At 37.5% G+C, this 20319-nt stretch overlaps 2 protein-coding genes across 2 annotated transcripts; both read right to left on the reverse strand.

Moving 5' to 3' along the window:
• Positions 1-502: 502 nt before the first annotated feature.
• On the reverse strand, positions 503-8465 carry LOC311088552 (membrane-spanning 4-domains subfamily A member 4A-like). Its single transcript, XM_084122739.1, has 7 exons — positions 8408-8465; positions 7401-7562; positions 5953-6072; positions 5810-5866; positions 2873-3034; positions 2095-2231; positions 503-1049 (listed from the first exon to the last, which is right to left on the reverse strand). Exons 2-7 carry the CDS (start codon positions 7536-7538, stop codon positions 1031-1033), a joined length of 633 nt encoding a protein of 210 aa, XP_083978865.1. The 5' UTR covers positions 7539-7562; positions 8408-8465; the 3' UTR covers positions 503-1030.
• Positions 8466-9335: 870 nt separating this feature from the next.
• On the reverse strand, positions 9336-17031 carry LOC311088109 (membrane-spanning 4-domains subfamily A member 12-like). Its single transcript, XM_084121767.1, has 8 exons — positions 16976-17031; positions 15023-15067; positions 13008-13178; positions 12581-12706; positions 12440-12496; positions 11099-11244; positions 10789-10925; positions 9336-9898 (listed from the first exon to the last, which is right to left on the reverse strand). Exons 3-7 carry the CDS (start codon positions 13158-13160, stop codon positions 10793-10795), a joined length of 615 nt encoding a protein of 204 aa, XP_083977893.1. The 5' UTR covers positions 13161-13178; positions 15023-15067; positions 16976-17031; the 3' UTR covers positions 9336-9898; positions 10789-10792.
• Positions 17032-20319: the final 3288 nt, after the last annotated feature.

The raw sequence follows: 20319 nt of genomic DNA on the forward strand, positions 1-20319 counted from the left end.
CTGCGAAGTTTTGTATGTTGTTGCACTGCACTTCTGAGCGTTTTCCCTGGTTTTCTTGTCTCTTGGTTTTTGGATTTCTTGCCTGTCCCGTGGATTACTCTTGTGCCTCTGACCCCTGCCTTGTTTGTTGGTTTGTTTGTTGGTTTGTTTGTTGGTTTGTTTGTTGGTTTGTTTGTTGGTTTGTTTGGACTGTCTTCCTGTGCTTGACCCTCTGCTTGTTGGATTACGATTCTGGATAACCCCTTTAATAAAAGCTGCTTTTGGATCCTCTACCCTCGTGTCTCGGAGCAGTTCGTAACACTAATATTTATGGCCAAAAATGACAGAGTATTTTAAGTTGTTTACGCTGTCATGAGAAAAAAAATCCAGTAGAACGCTCCAGCGCATTCTTCGGGCTCAGAGGGTTAATGACTACAAAAGTGATTTCTGGCTAGAAATGACATCATAAGTTGAAAACGATGATCAAAAATGTACATACAAACTGACGACCAGTCGCAACTTTCAGATGACATCTTTATTTTTCTAGCTCAACTGTCACAGAATGGAAAGCACAGAATTGTGGAATATCTAAGGCAGCAATGGATACATCTATGCTGCCTTCAAAAATCCATCAGATGAAGGAATCTCAGGAGACAAGTGAAACTAACATTGTATTCGGACATGCCTTGATGCCTTCTCGACCTCCTCCGAAGGCAGCATTTGTCAGTTTTCGGATGCAGCCCAGGACTGACGTTGCCCATCCCTGGCCTACAGGGTTTCTCAACCATGGCCTTCAAGGTCCTGCAGAGTTTTGCTCCAACCCTGATCAAACTTCCCTCCTGATAGTTTCTAGAAGTCCTGAAGACCTTGATCAGCTCGTTCAGATGTGTTTGACCAGGGTTAAAAACAAAGCTCTGCAGGTTAATCTTACAATAATTATAAAATATGCACAAATATTCTTGCTCTATTGCTCTATAAAAACTAGCTTGAGTCATTGGAAGCAATAATATGAAAGATAAATTCCTTGCAACCTTTGGATGGTAGGATCTCCTCACTGTGACTCAGTATCCCTGGTAAGTAACAGACAAGATATGTTAGTACACAAGAGATTAACAAGATCCACACACCAATTACTTTATTATTGGCTATACAGTGAAAAAACAAAGAGAAAAGCCCAGTGTCAGCTACTTCAATGGTCTAGTAGTAGGAACAAAGCTGTAGTTTACAGTGAAGCATGTTATGATTGAATTATAGTTTTTATATCCTTTTGACAAAATATTAATTAGGAGTAAATTATTTGCTATGTACCAAAACTACATCTCAACAATAGAAGACTAAAGATAGTTTAGACTATTGTAGTAGACTGTCCTAGTTCCAGACCACTGAGATTAACCCATACAAAAAATGTAATATATGGCCATATATGTACTTATATTTTAAATAGCATGACATATATCTATACATATATTTGACTTATCTGAGAACACAATATATGCCTGCAACATATATGAACATTTATGTGTCCAAACATGTGAAGAAAATATTTGAGTTCATCCATATATGATACCATATATCTGCATATATTACAGTATAGTATTGGTTTCTCGCATACTGTATATAGACAACATTAAGTATAAATATGTGACATACATATTTGTTTTCCACATATTTAATAAATGTATGTAAACATACATGCATGTGATACTGATGCATTTTTAAAGCTGTGGCATATGGTTATGGTACATTGTGGATGTATTTGTCAAAAATGACAAAGAAAACAGTGCATTATTGTATTAAAAATACTATATTTGGTATTCACACAATACAGACACAAAATCTCCAACTATAGGCATTTACGGGAAAATATATGGCACTTAAATGAAAACGGCCATTTTTGCTATATTTTGAAATATATGTTTCATATATGTCTATGTGTTTTACATATATGAATTTTGCATATATTCTCATATAGGCAGCATACATACATGGGTACTGACATTATATATGTAATTTACATATATTGACATATATTACATTTCTGTATGGGAAAGGCAGTACAATCTTACATATTCTGGTTATTATATATTCTGCTAGCTTAACCACTACATAATTTACCCAATTAGTGCCACATTAACCATTGTAGAGTCATTGTTGCTGGTGGCTTTGCAGGCAAATGCTGAGATCCAGATGGAGATGATGAACTGAAGGATGGAGAACACCAGCAATATTCCTAAGATCCCCACATCATATCTCTAAAAAAATAAAAATAAAATGCGTAGCACTCAGGTACAAGTCCTGGGAAAACATGAATCACAACACTCCATAAAAGAGCTCAAAGACTTGTAAAAGCTAAAATGGCATGGTTGCTTTAGCAAATGCTTTTTTTATCTCACGTTTGATTTGTTAATACTATTGGCTAGGTTTAGGGCAAGATTTAATTTAGGTACTTTATTTTTTAAACTCCAATTTTTTAAAGCACCACTCACTAGACGTCATTTCCGAACTGCATTCACATGTTCACGTCATCTCAGGAGAAAATTTAGCATCACTTGCAGGACATATTACTTCTAAAGTGAAAAATAAGCTGGATACTGCCATCAAAATTACATCTTTCATGGGAAGCAAGACAATGCCAGGCCTCATTCTGCACATGATAAAACAGAGTGGTTTCTAGACTCTCTGCACCATAGATGTGCTTGACTGCCGGCCTGCAGTCCAGATATGTCTCTTATTAAAAATGTTGGTCATTGAAAACTTTGAAAATCTTTTCTTTGCACTTTTGTCACTTAAAGGGTCAAGAGAATTAACAAAATCACAGATTCTTGATTTTATTGTGTTTAACAAGATATCACAACTTTTCTTGATTTGGGGTTGTAAATTATACATTTAGTACCTCAAACTTTAAACACATAAAGTCTTCAGGTTGATTGTAGGTTTTGCGGCAGCCTTGATACTTGCTGGTCTCTGAGCCGAGTCCTATCTCCATGGATATGAGAAGAATGGCGAGCCCTGCAGTCACGGCACTGAGCACATTCATGACAAGAGAGGACTTCACCTACACAGAAGGAAAAGCTGAAAACTGAAAAATGACATGGCATACACTTTTAAAATGTCCTCAGCTCAGTTTTTAAATTGTCTTGATCTGGTGATTAAAGGATGAATGTTTTATTGAACTAAGAACACTTCGAACAATGTCTAGAGAAGCATTAGCCACACAGTTTGCACTCTTTGAATTTAGAATTCTTAGAATTCTTCTATGAATTTTCGTTGTTAAAAATTGACTGGTATACTGTGAGTATAAAGCTCAATGTCTGCGCTTGTTGCAGGCCTTTCTCTTGCTGAACACCAGTGCATCAGTTCAACAATAACAGGATGTGCTAGTTACAGACTGAGGTGAAAGAGAGTTTACCATGGAAATAATTGTGGTAGCCTTTTATTCTATTTATGCAAATCCACCAATGGAGTACAGTGAGTCTAAAAGGCTTTGCATCTCTAAGAATGATGACTTTTTCTGATCCCATTGTATGCATGCACATATGAAAACGCATTCTCACTTCCAAGACCAAACTTAGGTCTTAGGTCCAAAGCATTCTTGAATTCCATTTACAACCATTTAGATTTGGATAGTGCATTTTCACATCCATTCTCAAAAAGGGGGGTGACATTAAGGGGTATACATTTCCATAGAGGTATGACACATTATTTAACATTATATTATTAAAATATTATTTATTTTGCATTTTAGACAGGGTCCTGTACAGCCATGTGATACCAGGAAAAGGGCTTCCAACAGCTCCTGGTATAAGAACAATTCATGGCTTGAATATTCTGTAAGTCAAGATTCAGCTTACTGGTTTGCCTGTAGGTATTTTCTCTGCCCATTATAAGACTCAGTGAAGTGCAATTGTTTTTAAGTGTTTTAATTTTTAATTTGTTATTTTGATCTGTAAGTTTGTGATTGTAATTGCTGCCCATTCTTGGCCAGGACAGAGATTTATTGTGAAAGAGATTATCCTGGTTAAATAAAGGTAAAAAAAATAATAATAAAAAAAAAATTCTTAGATGTACATTTCACTGGGATATTCATTTTGGTTACCTTCTTAAAGTGCTTGGTGATACCAAATGTCTTTCTGACATGCTCCAATCAAGCTAACTTGACCTAGCAAGTGCTGTGAACATAGTAGGTGGCTTTACAAACACATTACATAACTACAGAAGTGAAGGTTTCTTTGGAGAACTACGGAAAGAGACTGTAGAGCACTACAAAATAAGTGTGCAAACAGTGTGTACAAGACAATCTAAAACAAGCTTAAGATTTTGTGACTCATTGATGATGAGCACTGTAAGACAGAAAAATAGTGACCAAAGTGATGGTGAGAGCTTCCAAAGAGCTATATTTTATCAGGGACTTAACAGAGGTGTATTTCAAAGAAGAATTGTGAGATAATGCAAGGGGTCCAGTCTCTCAACCCAAAGAATACAACATTCTTGAATGAGGAATCTCTGTTTGCCTTTCCTCAGATATTTGAGGACCTCAAACATGAGGTTCATCAAACATAGCGGCTTCTTGATAGGAGAGAAAAAAGTGGAAGCGACAGACGGTCTGTTCTCCTTGACTTTGTTGTATTTCTAGAACCTTAAAAAGAGGTCTTCCTAGAGATATTTCGAATTAGTAAAATTTATCATTACACCAGTCAGCACTGCTTCTTGTGAGATACCTTTGTCAGGTGCGTGGAGTCTTGGGACCCTGGACAAGTGTGAGTGTAGAGTAGAACCCTCCCCTGCTGTGGGGTTTGAAAGTAGGGTCCTCCACTCCATGTTGGAGCTCAAACTGTCCCAGGGGAACCTAACAAGTAGAGGTTAAATTGCCTTTGAGCGGCTCTTCTTGTTATCAGGCACCTTTGTCAGGTACTGGGAGTCTTGATACTGTAGACAGGTCTGAGCAGTCCTTCTGGGTTGAGTGTAGGTTAGAAACCTCCCCTACTGTCGGGATTTTAAAGAAGGGCCCTTCATTCCCTGTTGGAGCCTAAACTGATCTCTTAGAACCTGGCAAGTAGAGATTAATTTGCCTTCTGACAGCTCTTCCTGTTATTAGGAAGGGATGGAGTACAAAGAAGGCAGGAAGGTTGAAAAGGCTGGGACTTTTCTTGTCACAGGGCATATGAGCTTGGGTAATGGTCTAGGGGAATATTACCACTTGACGGTCTATGAGTCTTAGGATGTGCCCTGTATGATTGACGCTTCTGACTCTGGCTAAACAAGTCCATAGAGTCAATAATGCTATGCCCATTGTGGTTGTGCACAGGTACAGCTAATAAGGCAGGCATTCCCTCAGCATGACGGAGTGGGTATTTGTTCACCATAGTGTCGATCCAAGACGCAGTTTTGAGTTCCACTTCAAAAGGCAATGTTCTCAGGGAACCATGGTTACATTCGTAACCTGAGACATTTTCTAGCCCAAAGTTATGATCTAAAATGCCAATTGCTTTGTTATACCTCTACCTCGTGTCAGACGAGTGTGTGTTTGTGCGCCTGAGTAACAGTGGGCCAACTTAAACCCTAAAATTCAGTACAAACACAATAGGGTTCCAGCACCTTTGGTGGATTATCCCTTACATATCTTAGTAAATGTCATCAAACCTTAAATTTCTTTAATATGCATTTTGTCAAGTACAATTCAACAGATATCATGTGCTCAAAGAATAGGGAGCGGTAAACACTGCATAATGGAAATGCATTGTCCGCTCCGCATCGTACCAAACAACACCCGTTAGCTTTTCTAAAATTACTGTAAATCACAACTTTTTGAGGCTGGGTATTATGTACATACCACACACGGATTCGGTTTATTCTGCGCAGCAACAGACAGAGCTCCAGCACTGATGTTCTGAGAAAGAAACAAAAGACACTTCAGAGTTCATTCTGGAAATTAAAATGAGAGACAATAAAGCAAAACCATTAAATAAAACTTACAACAAGGGATCCCCAGTAGGTTATGCCACTAAACAAAGAAACAGCAGGGAAATTGTAGACATCAGTGGTGCGTACAATACCAAATAAGAAAACCATCACTCCAGTAATTATCTGGACAGCCTAAAGAGGGCAGATATGGGTCAAGTGTTTATATTTTTCCATATTAAATTTCTGTCATGATATGTCTTTCATGTTTGGACACACACTCCAACACACACAGAGAGAGAGAGAGAGAGAGAGAGAGAGAGAGTCTATTAATGCTGTTCAGACAGCAGCAGGTGTATTAGGCTGCGTTCACACTGCAGGGCTTAATGCTCAATTCCGATTTTTTTGCAAGGCCGTTCACATTTCCAATTAAATGCGACCTTTTGTGATCTCCTGTGTGAACGTGAAATGACCCAGAAGTGACCCGCATGCGCAGAAGAGTACTCAACGGTCAACGACGTCACTTGTTGTTTGCGGAAGTAGCTAAACTTCAACTAACTGTGATTCTCACACACACACACGAGCGCGCGCAGCGACCGTTACACAAGAGCCAGACAGCAGCCGCTGACCTATCTAATATCAGCACAAAATAAATAAGTTAACATAACGTTAGTCATATATAATGATGGTGGCCGTGGGCTTTTTTTTTTTTTTTTTAATTAACTGGCTCGTCGAGGTCGACCCGTTCGGCAGATTTACCTCAGCTCGACGAATATGCAGTCCGTTTACAAACCGACGACTACTTCAACGCAGAATTATGACTTTTTTTTCGCGTATCAATGACGTGCGGGTCGGATACATGCGACCTGGCCGTTCAGACTGAAGTCGCATTTCAAAAGATCGGATATGTATCGGATTTGGGACCACATACCCAAGTGGCCTGGGTCGCATTTGAAAAGATCGGATCTGTGTCGTTCAGACTGTCATGAAAAGATCAGATACAGGTCGCATAGGGGCAAAAAAATCGGAATTGGGTCGTTTCAGCCTGCAGTGTGAACGTAGCCTTAGTCACATTGAGACCTACTGCATGGATCTACTGGTTTTCACTCAACTGTTTACATTTACTTAAGAACCAATTGCATTTACATAAATGCTCCACACGATGGACATCTTAACATAATCGTGTGTGACCGTTCAAGCATAATCAGACATGAAAGAGAACTGAATTTGGCATTGCACACTGTCTGAGAGAGGCATGTTCTGTGTGTGTGCTTCAGGTGTGTCAGTCAGCGTAAGCACAACTCTGAGTTCTTTATGCATGGCTTATTGAGTTTAACTCTTTTTAATATCATGCGCATACTCTTTTTCTGATTTATGGATTTTTCTTTATCTCTCTAATGTGTCAACAGCTTTAAGTAGTACTGTGTTTACATACCACAATATAAATGAAGATAGGTATAACACATTCTATTGTCACCACAATATATCGTAATACTGTCCAAATTCATCATTAAATGCATTACCCCTAGTGCCTTTGGTTGTGCTTTGAGAAATGTGTGATATGCTCCTCTGGCCTCCTGTCCATCATCACTAATAACCTGTGGATTTACTTGGATGACAACTGTTACTTTGTCCGTTGAGATGACCTTGCTGGTTTCCATTCTAGGCACAGTTTTGGATTTCCCCTGTAATTAAAGGACAAGTTTGCACATTTTATGAGTTGTTTTATGTGAGCAATGTGTTATTACAATGTCAGTAATAGGGGTGAGCAACCTAATGAGGGGCTAGTTATAAGTAACACACATGGTTTAAAAGTGTCCACATAAACCAGCATGACAAAACGTAGTGAATTTACTAGTTGCTATATCAACACTATATAGAGAAAAAAAAATTTTGCTAAAATTCAAAAATCTTTCAAAGATATCACTGTACATTTATTTAACCTATAGCAAAAGTAAATTTAATTTAATAATAAATAAATAATACATTTAATTAATTTAATAATAAGTACATTTTTGTCACATATAGTTAGTAGTATAGTATAAATACAAAATATACAGTTTGTCTTGTATATTTTTTTGTATTAGATCAGATAACATTTTAAGCTGTAATATGGCCATGTTACAATGTGGGGAATGTTGTCACATTTCCCTTCCATTCTTTTTGGGTAAATAAGAAAAAAAGTATGCACTGTATAAATGAAGAAACAAAACATACTAGTCGTGTTAATTTAATGTGGGAAAAAATAAATACTCTGAACCCCAAGTGGATTTTTCACAAATTGAGAAAGTCAAAAAGCCCTGCTCTCCCTAGATGTAAAATAATGTGTATTATTTCTTGGTTACCCGGACCCAGATCTACAGCAAACATCCACCAGATGTATATAACTAACTAATATATATATATATATATATATATATATATATATATATATATATATATATATTAGTTAGTTATATACTAACTTCGCTTCAGAAGGCCTTTATTTAAAAAAAATCACAAATGTTAATTGATGCATGAAATATTTTACCTGAAATGAAATGAGTAGTTGATGTGGATGTCTGCTCGCTCTTATGGCGTATCTTTGTGTGTGTGAACAGTGAAGAACCGCTGAGGAGGAGCTTTCTGCATATGAACTGGCTTTATACTTTATTATGTTGATGCCTTTCCTCCTAAAATTCAAAGGGCTTTACATATAGATCAAAATTAAAGGTTGCGTAAAGTATAGCCATTTGTTGAGATTAAACAAAATCTGTGCTTAAAAGCACCAGCAGATGTGTCTGTGTTCCTATTAATAATCCTATTGTTGGGCACTCATTTATCATTAAAAACTGATGGATAAAGGCTTTAAATTATTTATAAATTCAATTCAGTTAGGATTTTTCTGTATCTTTGTATGGCTGAATTGAATTATAATATCCCCTATGAATGATGAGTGTAAAACAAATATGAGGGATTGAGGCATTACTAAAAATATATATCATTAGGATGAACTGATAAACTATATACCTTGAATGCAATCTAAATTGCTCTGGAAAATGATAATAATTATGTGGGTGTAATGTAGAAATGTAATGTAGAAGTGAATCATGTAGATGTCTTGTTTTGCCAAATCTATAGCAGAATGCCCTAGTTTCACAGTGAGGTGAAAGGCAGATTTCCATTGTGGTTGCTTTATTTCCTTCCCATTCTGCGAACTGTAACTTTGCTCGTGTGAACAGAACTGTGGGGATTGCTGTGTTTGATCAGACTGCAGTAATGTAATACTTGTACAACCTAGAAGATTTAGCTTACCCCTTCATGAACATATATAATAACATACTGTATAGGTAAAATATCACCTGCTTTCCTAGTTATGTTTGTCACAACATGCTAACAATTACCATTTAGTTAGTTTAGTGAAATATTGGCACTAGATGCAGGTGTCTTTGCAGATACTGAGACTGGAGTCAGAAGATGAATTGACCACAAACTTTAATGAGGTTTTCTTTTCATGCACAGGGACAACTTATTGTTCATGGAACCTGGGTATTACTTGGTTAAACAGTTAAAAATGATGTCTTTATTGTAATTATTATTATTATAGGTTAAAAAAGACACCAGACACACAAAAATGTCGTTGTGTCAGCAAACATTTGATGTATGCACATTATTTGATGTTCTTTCAATTCTCAATTCTCTTTTTTTCAGTTGAGTTCCTGTAACAGCTGAAACCCTTGCTCGGACCCAACGACAGAATCCAACGGGTGGGCGAAGGTATACTGTGTGTAGGTCTTTTCAGCGCTTCTGTGAAGTTCACTTAATATAATTTTATTCTAGTGCCCTGCTTAATCTGCTGGAGAGGGCGGAGGTGCACAGATGGGTGAGGAGAGAAGTCTGGGCAAGGCGATGTCTTTGAGGTCTTCTCTCCAGATTACTGAGTTTTATTGTTTTATTGCAGGGGGTTTGGTCTCATCTTCTGAAAACCAGTCTTACACTTGAGACTGTAATTCCTGGATCTCCTCACTGTGACTCAGTATCCCTGGGAAGTAACAGACAAGATATGTTACAAACATTCACACTTAATATCAGTTTTAATTTTATCAATGAGATCCACGCACCACACAGACTGACTACTGTGATAAATAACTGTCACATCGTGTCAAGCAAGGACAAGGATCTGCAGCTTTTTACTTTATTAAACAAAACAAAAACAGTAATCCAACAGGCAATAATAAATGTGACAGCTTCACACTACAGACAAAAGCCCCTTTCACACAGCACTTTGAACCCGGGAAATTGCCGGCAAATTGCCAGAGCGCCTTCTGTGTGAACGCAAACACGACCCGGGATTGATGCCGGATTGGGGATCTAGTAACATTGCCGTGTTCAGTCCCGGAACGCGCGCTGTGTGAACAAAAGCCGTAATATTGCCGTGTCGTAGTGATGACGCTGAAGCCGGGATCTTTCGCCAGCTGTGAAACGGTACGTAATACAAGTCACATCGATGTCAGGTGTCTTTACGGCATTTTTACGGGTTGTGTGTGAACGCACTCTCTGATTCCGGAAAATCACTGGCAGTGTGAATGAACCAAAATCAAACGAACCCGGGTCAAATCCCGGGTCACTTTATCCGTGTATTTTCCGGAATCTCTGTGTGAAAGGGGCTAAAGAGGTGAATGAAACTGAGGGCTTAAATACACTCAAGATAACGAGAACTAAACAAGACACCGTAGTAGCCATAGTTTAGACTAGGAAACAGGAATTAAGAAAATCAGGAACATACAAACTAAAAGTCCATGGAAATGAAACTGTAACCAAGACATCATCATTAAATTAACGAAGTGGAAAAACCTACTCTAACCCACTTCAACAATCTAGCAATAGGAAAGAGGATGTAGTTTACAATGAAGCATTATTTGAAATCATTACCCAATTAGTGCCACATTAACCACTGTAGAGTGTGTGTTGCTGGTGGCTTTGCAGGCAAATGCTGAGATCCAGATGGAGATGATGAACTGAAGGATGGAGAACACCAGCAATATTCCATTGACCCCCAGATCATATCTCTAAAACATATTCAACATGATCATATGAAAGTTGTTTCACAAATAATATCCCATCAATTATATTGAGTGAATTCATATATATAGATATAGATTTTTTAGATGTCATCATTCAGTGTCATCATGTCATCATTCATATAATATTAATATAGTATTGCACACTGTACATTTAATACCTTAAAATGAAGCAGATGCGAGGAGAACTATCATAGACATTGTAGCATCTTTGCTCAGAAATCAATCCTATTTCTATTGACACCAGAAGAATGGCGAGTCCTGCAGTTATGGCACTGATCACATTCATTATCAGAGAAGCTTTCACCTGCAGGAAGAGAAACTGACATGTGAAAGGCGAAATAGTAATGGTGTACACTTAGAAAATGTCCTGAACTAACTTTTTTAATATGTAAATGGATAATGAGTCAGATGTCCTTTCCACATCTTTATAGGATGAATGTTCGGTAACACTTTACTTGAAGGGGTGTGCATAAGACTGACATGACACATGTCATGAATATGAAGGAGGTTTTATGCATGTTTATCACAACTGTCATTAAGTGTCATTCGCTCATTTTAAATGCAAATATGACATTGTTTTAGATGTATTTGTCATGACAACTTGACATAAACCAATACATCATAACCTGTCATAAATGTGTCAAAAACATGACATAGCAGATTAATTGTCAAACTTAAGAAACCACTTAGCTTTATGGGTTAACATTACATTAAACTGTCATGTGGTTAGTTTTGACACTGGCTGTCATGAGGTCATTATAACTGTCATGAATATATTTCTTGACCTCAACTACAGTGGTACTAATTGAATTTGTCATTATCAAATGTTGTCATTTGTCAAATGTTGTAATGGCCCCATGGCAGCCAGTGTCAAAACTAACCACATGACAGTTTAATGTAATGTTAACCCATAAAGCTAAGTGGTTTCTTAAGTTTGACAATTAATCTGCTATGTCATGTTTTTGACACATTTATGACAGGTTATGATGTATTAGTAATGTCAAGTTGTCATGACAAAGACATCTCAAACAATGTCATATTTGCATTAAAAATGTCATAATTGAGCAAATGACACTTAATGACAGTTGTGATAAACATGCATAAAACCTCCTTCATATTCATGACATGTGTCATGTCAGTCTTATGCACACCCCTTCAAGTAAAGTGTTACCCATTGGGCTAAGAAAGCTAAGTTTTCATAAAAAAATAAAAAATAAAATAAAAACCTATAAATGAAGCCAGAGGAAGGTAGATAGAGAAACGTGCTGTGTAGAGTTTTGTTATTTAGTGTTTAGGGATGAAAATAAAATCACACAGGCCTTTTACCTTGTAGCCCCATTTTACCCTACTCTTTACCTAACAGATGACAGAAAGCACTTTGTGCTCGCACAGCAATTACTCATGACTGTGAATAATAGCATATGTATACAGTAGAAACAATGTGACAAAAGAAGAGTTATCAGCAACAGATTTCAGCACAGCATACTGTATGTACATACCACACAGAGATGAAGTTTATTCTGCGCAGCAACAGACAGAGCTCCAGCACTGATGTACTGAGAGACAAACAGGACATTTCACAGTTCATTCTGGAAATTCAAATCAGAGGCAATAAAGCAAAACCATTAAATGAAACTTACAACGAAAGATCCCCAGTAAGTTATTCCACTTATGACAGAGAGAACTAGGTAATAGCTATAGTGGACGTTGGTGGTGCGTACAATACCGAATAAGAAAACCATCACTCCAGTCATTATCTGGACAGCCTAGAGGGCAGATATGGGTCAAGTGTTAATATTTTTGCAAGATGGCATATCCTTCATGTTTTGGCACACACACACACACACACACACACACACACACACACACACACACACACACAAAATAAGCTACATTATTGTTTTATGCATTACAGTCTAAAGGCAATCAGACAAACACACATCTATTAACTTGAGGACATATGACAACAGCTTTTTATTTTTTGTTCATTTTATCACAGAAGAAAATGAGATACTAAAAATATTCCCAAAATCATACATACTTATAATTCATCATTAAATGCATTACCCCCAGTGCCTTTGGTTGTGCTTTGAAAAATTCAGTGAGAGCCGTATTGTGATATGCTCCTCTGGCCTCCTGTCCTTCATCACTAATAACCTGTGGATTTACTTGGATGACAACTGTTACTTTGTCCGTTGAGATGATCTTGCTGGTTTCCATTCTAGGCAAAGTTTTCACCTGTAATTAAGATAGCAACTCACTTAAGATAGCTTCTTTCTGCTTTTCATGTACAGTACAGTATTTATTTTTGGTCACACTTTATTTCTATGCTCTGCTTTAGGCACTAACCATCAGTAACTTTGCAACTACATGTCAACTAACTCTCATTAGAGTATTAGTAGATAGTAGACGGTTAGTAGACTAAAACCCTATTCGGAAGGGACTAGTGTAACATGGAGAGCTGGGGTAAAGTAATTATTACCAGAGCCTTTCAGTGATTTTAGTCCCGTCTGAAAGTGCATCTCAGTGATCATTACGGACAATGTCAGTAGGTCAAGATTACAGCGACTTTTACCTTCTATAAAAAGGTCCGGACTTTAATGACACTAATCTTGTGCGAATAGACCCGCTGAAAATACATAAATATTCAGGCATTTCGTGTTTAAAATTAGTTTTCCGAGTTTTTACAAGTATGGATGCGTTCTAGAAGGAGTAAAGAGTAGAAGGCTAACGTTACGTTTGAGTGGATGGCGAGCGCAAGACGCCGAAATGGATGCCAATAAGATTCTGAATGAAAAGTTTACTTGTAAAAAGTTGCCAAATGGTTCCATTGACAAGACCGAAGTGATCTGTGTGTTTTGTCTTTGTGAACTGAGCAATCATCGCAGCACGTCCAGTCTGAAACACCACTGGATGGCCAAGCATTCTCTGATGCGATTATTTGCTCCAAGTGAGAATGTTAGTGTGAAATTAAACACTACAGCAGTGGTTCCCAAACCTGTCCTGAAGGACCCCCAACACTGCACGTTTTCTTTGTCTCCCTAATCAAACACACCTGATTCAACTCATCAGCTCATTAACCCATGGGTTAATGAGCTGATGAGTTGAATCAGGTGTGTTTGATTAGGGAGACAAAGAAAACGTGCAGTGTTGGGGGTCCTTCAGGACAGGTTTGGGAACCACTGCACTACAGTATATGCCAATGTTGTTTTCAATAAAAAAAATTGGGGCGGCAGTTGTTCATGTAGGTTGTCTACAAACTGGAAGGTTGGTGGTTCAATCCCCGGTTCCACCTGACCAAGTGTCGAGGTGTCCATGAGCAAGACACCTAACCCCAGCTGCTCCTGACGAGCTGGATGGCGCCTTGCATGGCTGACACCGCCGTCGGTGTATGAACGAGTGAGTGAATGTGAGGCAATATATAAAGCGCTTTGGAGGCCATGGGTCTGTTGAAAGCGCTATATAAATGCAGTCCATTTACCATTTACAAAGCAAACCGATCCACTTTTCCATGTTGATAAGAGGATTAAAATGAGAAAAAAAAAAAAAAGGGACAAAAAGAAATCAAGGGACATTTAGAATAGATAAAAATGTGCAATTAATTGCGAGTTAACTATGACATTAATGCGATTAATCGCAGTTAAATATTGTAATCGTTTGACAGCACTAATATATATATATATATATATATATATATATATATATGTGTGTATCTGTAAGCAACGTAATACACACATGACGACAGGAGTGTGACGGCGGTGTGCAAATCGAGTTACTCTCCCACTTCTGCTAGTTTTACTGAGATTTCTAATCCTGTGTGAACTGGCCATTAATATGTGGTATGTGGTAAAATTACATGACTCCATCTACCCTTGGAAAACTAATCCTGTCTGAATAGGGTTAAAGTTGACATGTAGTTGCAAAGTTGCTTATAGTCAGTATATATTGACTATCACAATAAAGAGTCAGCAGAGATTAAGCTGACAGTCTACTAGTACTCTGAGCGTTAGTTGACATGTAGTTTTAAAGTTAGTTGTAGTTTGTAGAATGTCTAATGTGGACTAGCAAATATAAAGTGTTACCTTATACTTAAAGCATTCGCAGATGCTCTTGTCCAGGGTGACAAACTGATATTATATAAGAAGAAAATTACTAATGCTTACATTAGCTTACACTGTAATACAAAAGCAGGGCCGGCGCTCCGCACACGCACATCACGCACTGCGCGTAGGGCACCAAGTGCTTGGGGGGGCACCAAAAAATCTGGGTCGTGAAAAATCTTCACAATAGGCTACTAGTATAAATAACAAATGAAATATGTCTAAAGCATGTTAATATACAAAAGCAATACAAACCTAATATAGGCCTAGACCAAATTAGTCGAGAAAAAGGTGAATCTCCTGTGCCAGTCTCCCTCTGGTGCCCCCCCTCCCCACCTCCCAGTGGTCTGTTCGATTATGCGATTATGGGATGGGGGAGGGTGGGCGGGGACGGACGCAATGCTTAATCATAAAACAGATATAACACTACCATCGATTTAAATAGTACATTGATTGGGTTTAAGTGGTCGTTCAATGAGGCCTATTATATGTTGATCCGACGAAAATTAAGCGTGTATTTAAGTGGTCCAGGGGTAGTATTTTTGCCAAGCGTATCAGAGGTTCTGAGTTCTAATCCGCACTCATATAGTTTTTTTTTCTTTTTTTTTCTTAAAAACCGATTATGTTTTTCAGTGGTTGTATATCAGGCAGGGACACTTTTTTGTGCTTTTTGTTTTCTAATTGCACCGGAACGAATAGAGAGTCTCCACAACGGATTGAAACGCGCGTCTGAGTGAAGGCTGTGCGCGAGCCAGAAATAAACATAGTATCCGCGCCACTGATCGCAGCGGCAACGAGCACTTTGATCAGTTGATTTAAAAAAACAACACATTTCAGCGTTAGATCGCCTCTTATTTAAAAAAAGAATGAAATGAATGCTCTGCTGGTTAACTGGAGATGTTTTGTTTGTTTGTATTGGTACATTCGTGCCGCGAGATGTTTCAAAAGTGGTGGGGACAATATCGACCTTAGAAAATAGTGGTGGGGACATGTCCTACCCGCAAATTACGCCTATGCGTGTATGCATGTCCAGGGGCGTCGCTAGTAGTGCAAAAGATCCGGGGCTTTAGCCCTGCATGTTGATTCTTTTTAAAAAAAAAAAAAACTTTGAAACTGCAATTAGAAGAAACCCCCCCCCCCCCACAATCTCAGTGTTTGTATATTTTCATATTCACAGAGTTGTCAAATTATGTACAGAATTATTATATTGTGCCTCATCAGACCTTTGCACTTTTAACTTTCTGTGTTTACATTGTTCAGTTCCAAATCTGTGTTTTTAGTAATTGTGGTGGTATTTGGTATTTATAATTTTAACCTTTATATTATTTATTTCTTTTCATGTTTGGTGCCATTGTTAATGTAAAATTATTTCTTTGCAGCAGTTATTTTGGAAGTAAAGAGAACCTAACTAAGAAAATCGGAATGGTTGTTATTCCTTTGGTGTTTGTTGGTTGGGGGAGCGGGGGCATCGCCAAGCATTTGTGCTTAGGGCACCCAAATGGCTAGCGCCGGCCCTGTACAAAAGTAAAAGTAAAAAGGACTTATAATACTCTTAATATACTCATTTCATAATCATTTGATTTTCTGAGATAAACAGTTAAGATAAATGTAGTTTTAATAAGAAAGCCTTTGGAGTTTCTTCTCTCTTCTGAAAAATCAGAGGATAAAATTTACATTGTTCGCAAATATTTTGCATGATTGTATTTTCTTAAGCCTAATATCCAAACAAATCCCAAAACTTTTAAATGGAATTTTATTAGCCAAAAGTATATTAATAAATGAGCAACAATTAAAACAATCACTGGAGTGAACGATCACAAAAGTAAAAAAAATATATATTTTAAATGATGTATCAAAGTGTGTAAATAATTATAGGCATTTTAATGTAAAAATAATAATAATGATAAATGTTACTTAATACTTGAAATATTTTACCTGAAATGAAATGAGTAGTTGATGTGGATGTCTGCTCGCTCTTATGGCGTATCTTTGTGTGTGTGAACAGTGAAGAACCGCTGAGCAGTGGCGGTTCTAGACCACAGTAACTGGGGGAGGGGGGAGGGGGGAGGGGGGAGGGGGGAGGGGGGAGGGGGGAGGGGGGAGGGGGCAGGCAGGGGCCACTTGTGCTTTTAGGGGGCACACCTTTAACATTCATCTTAACCTATTTTCAGTATTATTTCAAGTCATTTTTCACCATGTCATGCATGACTGCAATCTCTAGAAAAAGCTAATAAATTATATTAGCTAAGCTAATAAAACAATTTCAATTCAAATGAATGTTTCATTATGTTTAATTGTAGTGTGATATAGTGATCAATAATAACACATTTTTAGCATCTAAGCACATCTAGGCACTTTTTTACACCTGGGGTGGGCGATAGCCTATGTCAATAATATCATATCACAATTTTTTTTTTTTTTCAGGAAAATCACGATTTTATCACGATTCTTTTTTCATGTTGGTTTTACTATTTTGCATGTGACTGAGCATTACAGATGTCCCTATTTTAAAAACAAAGCCTTATAGGTAACAACAGGGGTGCAAACACATGTATGGTCAAAAAAGAGAGAGGTAATCGAAGCCCTCGTCCCGCAGCAAATATCCAGATACTACATTGCCACCATGGCACCATCCCCAACCCACCCCTATGGGCTACGTGCACAAGCGTCGCGACGAACTTCCGCTATTGTCAGAAGTTGGCATATCAGTTTCCGGTTTACGACTGTCTTCATCGGCATCCGCTATAAACAAACAAGATGAGTGCTGCTGTTGTACGAAATAAAGAGATACTATGTGCGTGACACATCTGAGTTTCTAAGAACTGTAGGTGGATCTAACGGCCATTTCACACATACTCCGTGTGCAGTGTGTGTGCGGTGCAGGAACAGCACGCGCTATAGTGCTTCACATAGGCCTATGATGCGTTGCAGTGAATAACTGATTCACGGCTGTACCACAAACACTTACTATTTTTATTTAAAATCCAGAAGTTACGCTGCAACTTTTATTTAAAAAAAAAGTTTTGTAAGCATTGTGATTCTCTTTGTACACACTCTTTAATGGACGCATGCACGTTTAAACACAATTTAAACAACATAGGGCTATTATTCCATGCATTACTTAGGTATGTGACAAAAAAAAAATCAATACTAGAAAATTCATATATAATCATAACCATATGATAGATAATAAAAATACCTTTAAAATGGTTTTAAATGATTAAAATCGGATAATTATTAAGATAGTTATGGAATTCGGAAATTGGGGGTCATTTGTGTACCTAATTAAAACAATAAAACAATGAAAAACTGTGACCTCTTCTGCTTGACCAAACACTTCAAAATATCATAACTTCCTCATTCCTTGGTCTATTTGCATAATTCAAACACTACAGTGTAGGTAATTAAAAGCCCAACAAGATTAAGATGACCTCTTTTTAAAAGGTATATACACATTTTATTATTTCTAATTAACCACTAATTAATGAAACCGAGAGCATCAATCCACGCATATCTTTCCATATGAAATCAAAATCCTCTCAAATAAAAGCTATATTCACATATTTATTGTATTAAACAGACAATTGGCATTGCCACATGCATTTCAATGATTACTTATATTAAGTTGCTCAAGCAAGTGGTCAAATATTTAACTGTAAGAACAGCCGACTCTTATGCCTTTTCTTTTCCATTTAAATTATAATAAAATAAATCTTGCATGTCACAGAACTTGTTTTTCCACCTCCACGAATGAGACGAGTGTTGTTGTTCATTATGTCGCCTTGTTTAAGTAAACTGTAGTTTACCTTGCTTTACCCCGGTCTTCTAAAAGTAAAAAGATGACTGTGAAAAATAGTAGTAGGCCTATATAATTAAATGCATTTATGGTGAGATTACTACATTTTATTTAATTAAACGCATTCATAGTGAAATTACTACATTTTCAGGTCAATCTTTGTTCATTTTGACCACGAAACACGCGCTGTCACTTTAATTCAGTTTGCAGCACAGCAAAAATAGACTCGCTGCGGAAACGATCTCTGCACTTCTGTATGCTGGATCGACGGACTGCAACCGTGTGAAAGCTCTAACCTGTTAACATGGGTACGTATAAGGAGCACTGCTGTGTGCCACTTTGCTCTGCTTCAAGTCACTAACAGCCATTTGAGCTTCAATTTCGCAGCACGAAATAGACATTTTGGGCGACGCGCAAGTAGACCGGAAACAGATATGCCGACTTCTTGCGCCAGCGGAAGTTCGTTACTACGCTTGTGCACAGAGGAGATAGGCACATAGAGTCAAATGAAATTTAGAAAAACTATCTTGCACTTCTTCTTCTTGCTTTACTGCTACTTCCCGAAAACAATTTCACCTGATGATTTGAATAGCTCTTTTTGTAAAGAATTAATAATTCTAGGATGATTGGGGTAATTGTGTAGGGTAGGCCTAGTGCATTTGCATAAAAACGAATAAACAAAATACAAATATAAATACAATAAAACACAAATACACGAGAAATAAAGCAGTGCTTTATGTTTTTCAGGTAAATTAACTGTATTAAGTATTAATACAGTTTATCTTTTGACAAAACGTGATTTTTCTCTTTCTCTTTTGTTTTCTCTCGTTCTCTTTCTGTCTGCGACTGCGTGGCTCTGTGCGCCGACAGACCATCTACATTTGGATGTTAAACATAATATATATAGCCTGATACAGCAAAGACAACGTCGGCAGTATTGACGGCAAAATAGGCTACAGAATATTTCGTTCTGTAGGCCTATTGACAGGGGCAATATTTGAAAATCGATAATTAGGCCTATTTTTTAAATTACAATTATATCCCAGCAAACACGTGACGTAACGGCGACCAAAAGTGACGTCAGTATTGGTCGTGGGTTCGTCACGTCACCAAAAGACTATGCCACGACGTTGTGGCAACGTCATCACAAGGTAGTCTCGTGACCACAGCTCTTGGTCGCTTCCTTACCTTCCCACAACGTTGTCTAAAGACCAGCTGATGACCAATTATTTTGGTCATTTTCTAACCTCCTCACCACGTCTTAGCCACGTCATTTCTTGACTTTAAGCAGATGTACATTTTAATAGAAGAATTTGTTTTCAGATGTTTTATATGTACAGGTGCTGGTCATATAATTAGAATATCATCAAAAAGTTGATTTATATCAGTAATTCCGTTCAAAAAGTGAAACTATAATTTAATTATATATATATATATATAGGCTATATATTATTATTATTATTATTATTATTTAAAAATGTTA

This window comes from Abramis brama (assembly GCF_963993115.1).
Source record: "Abramis brama genome assembly, chromosome: 8".
Lineage (NCBI taxonomy): Eukaryota > Metazoa > Chordata > Actinopteri > Cypriniformes > Leuciscidae > Abramis > Abramis brama.

Excerpts from the sequence above, each read along its gene's own strand:
- LOC311088552 (XM_084122739.1), bottom strand. The coding sequence starts at position 7,538 with ATGGAAACCAGCAAGGTCATCTCAACGGACAAAGTAACAGTTGTCATC. Across the intron at positions 3,035-5,809 it reads ATAAACCGAATCCGTGTGTG|GTGAAGTCCTCTCTTGTCAT; the intron begins GTATGTACATAA and ends CCTTCTGTGTAG. Across the intron at positions 2,232-2,872 it reads TTATGTGTTTAAAGTTTGAG|AGATATGATGTGGGGATCTT; the intron begins GTACTAAATGTA and ends TTATTTTTTTAG.
- LOC311088109 (XM_084121767.1), bottom strand. The coding sequence starts at position 13,160 with ATGGAAACCAGCAAGATCATCTCAACGGACAAAGTAACAGTTGTCATC. Across the intron at positions 12,707-13,007 it reads CACAACCAAAGGCACTGGGG|GCTGTCCAGATAATGACTGG; the intron begins GTAATGCATTTA and ends TCTGCCCTCTAG. Across the intron at positions 11,245-12,439 it reads ATAAACTTCATCTCTGTGTG|GTGAAAGCTTCTCTGATAAT; the intron begins GTATGTACATAC and ends CTCTTCCTGCAG.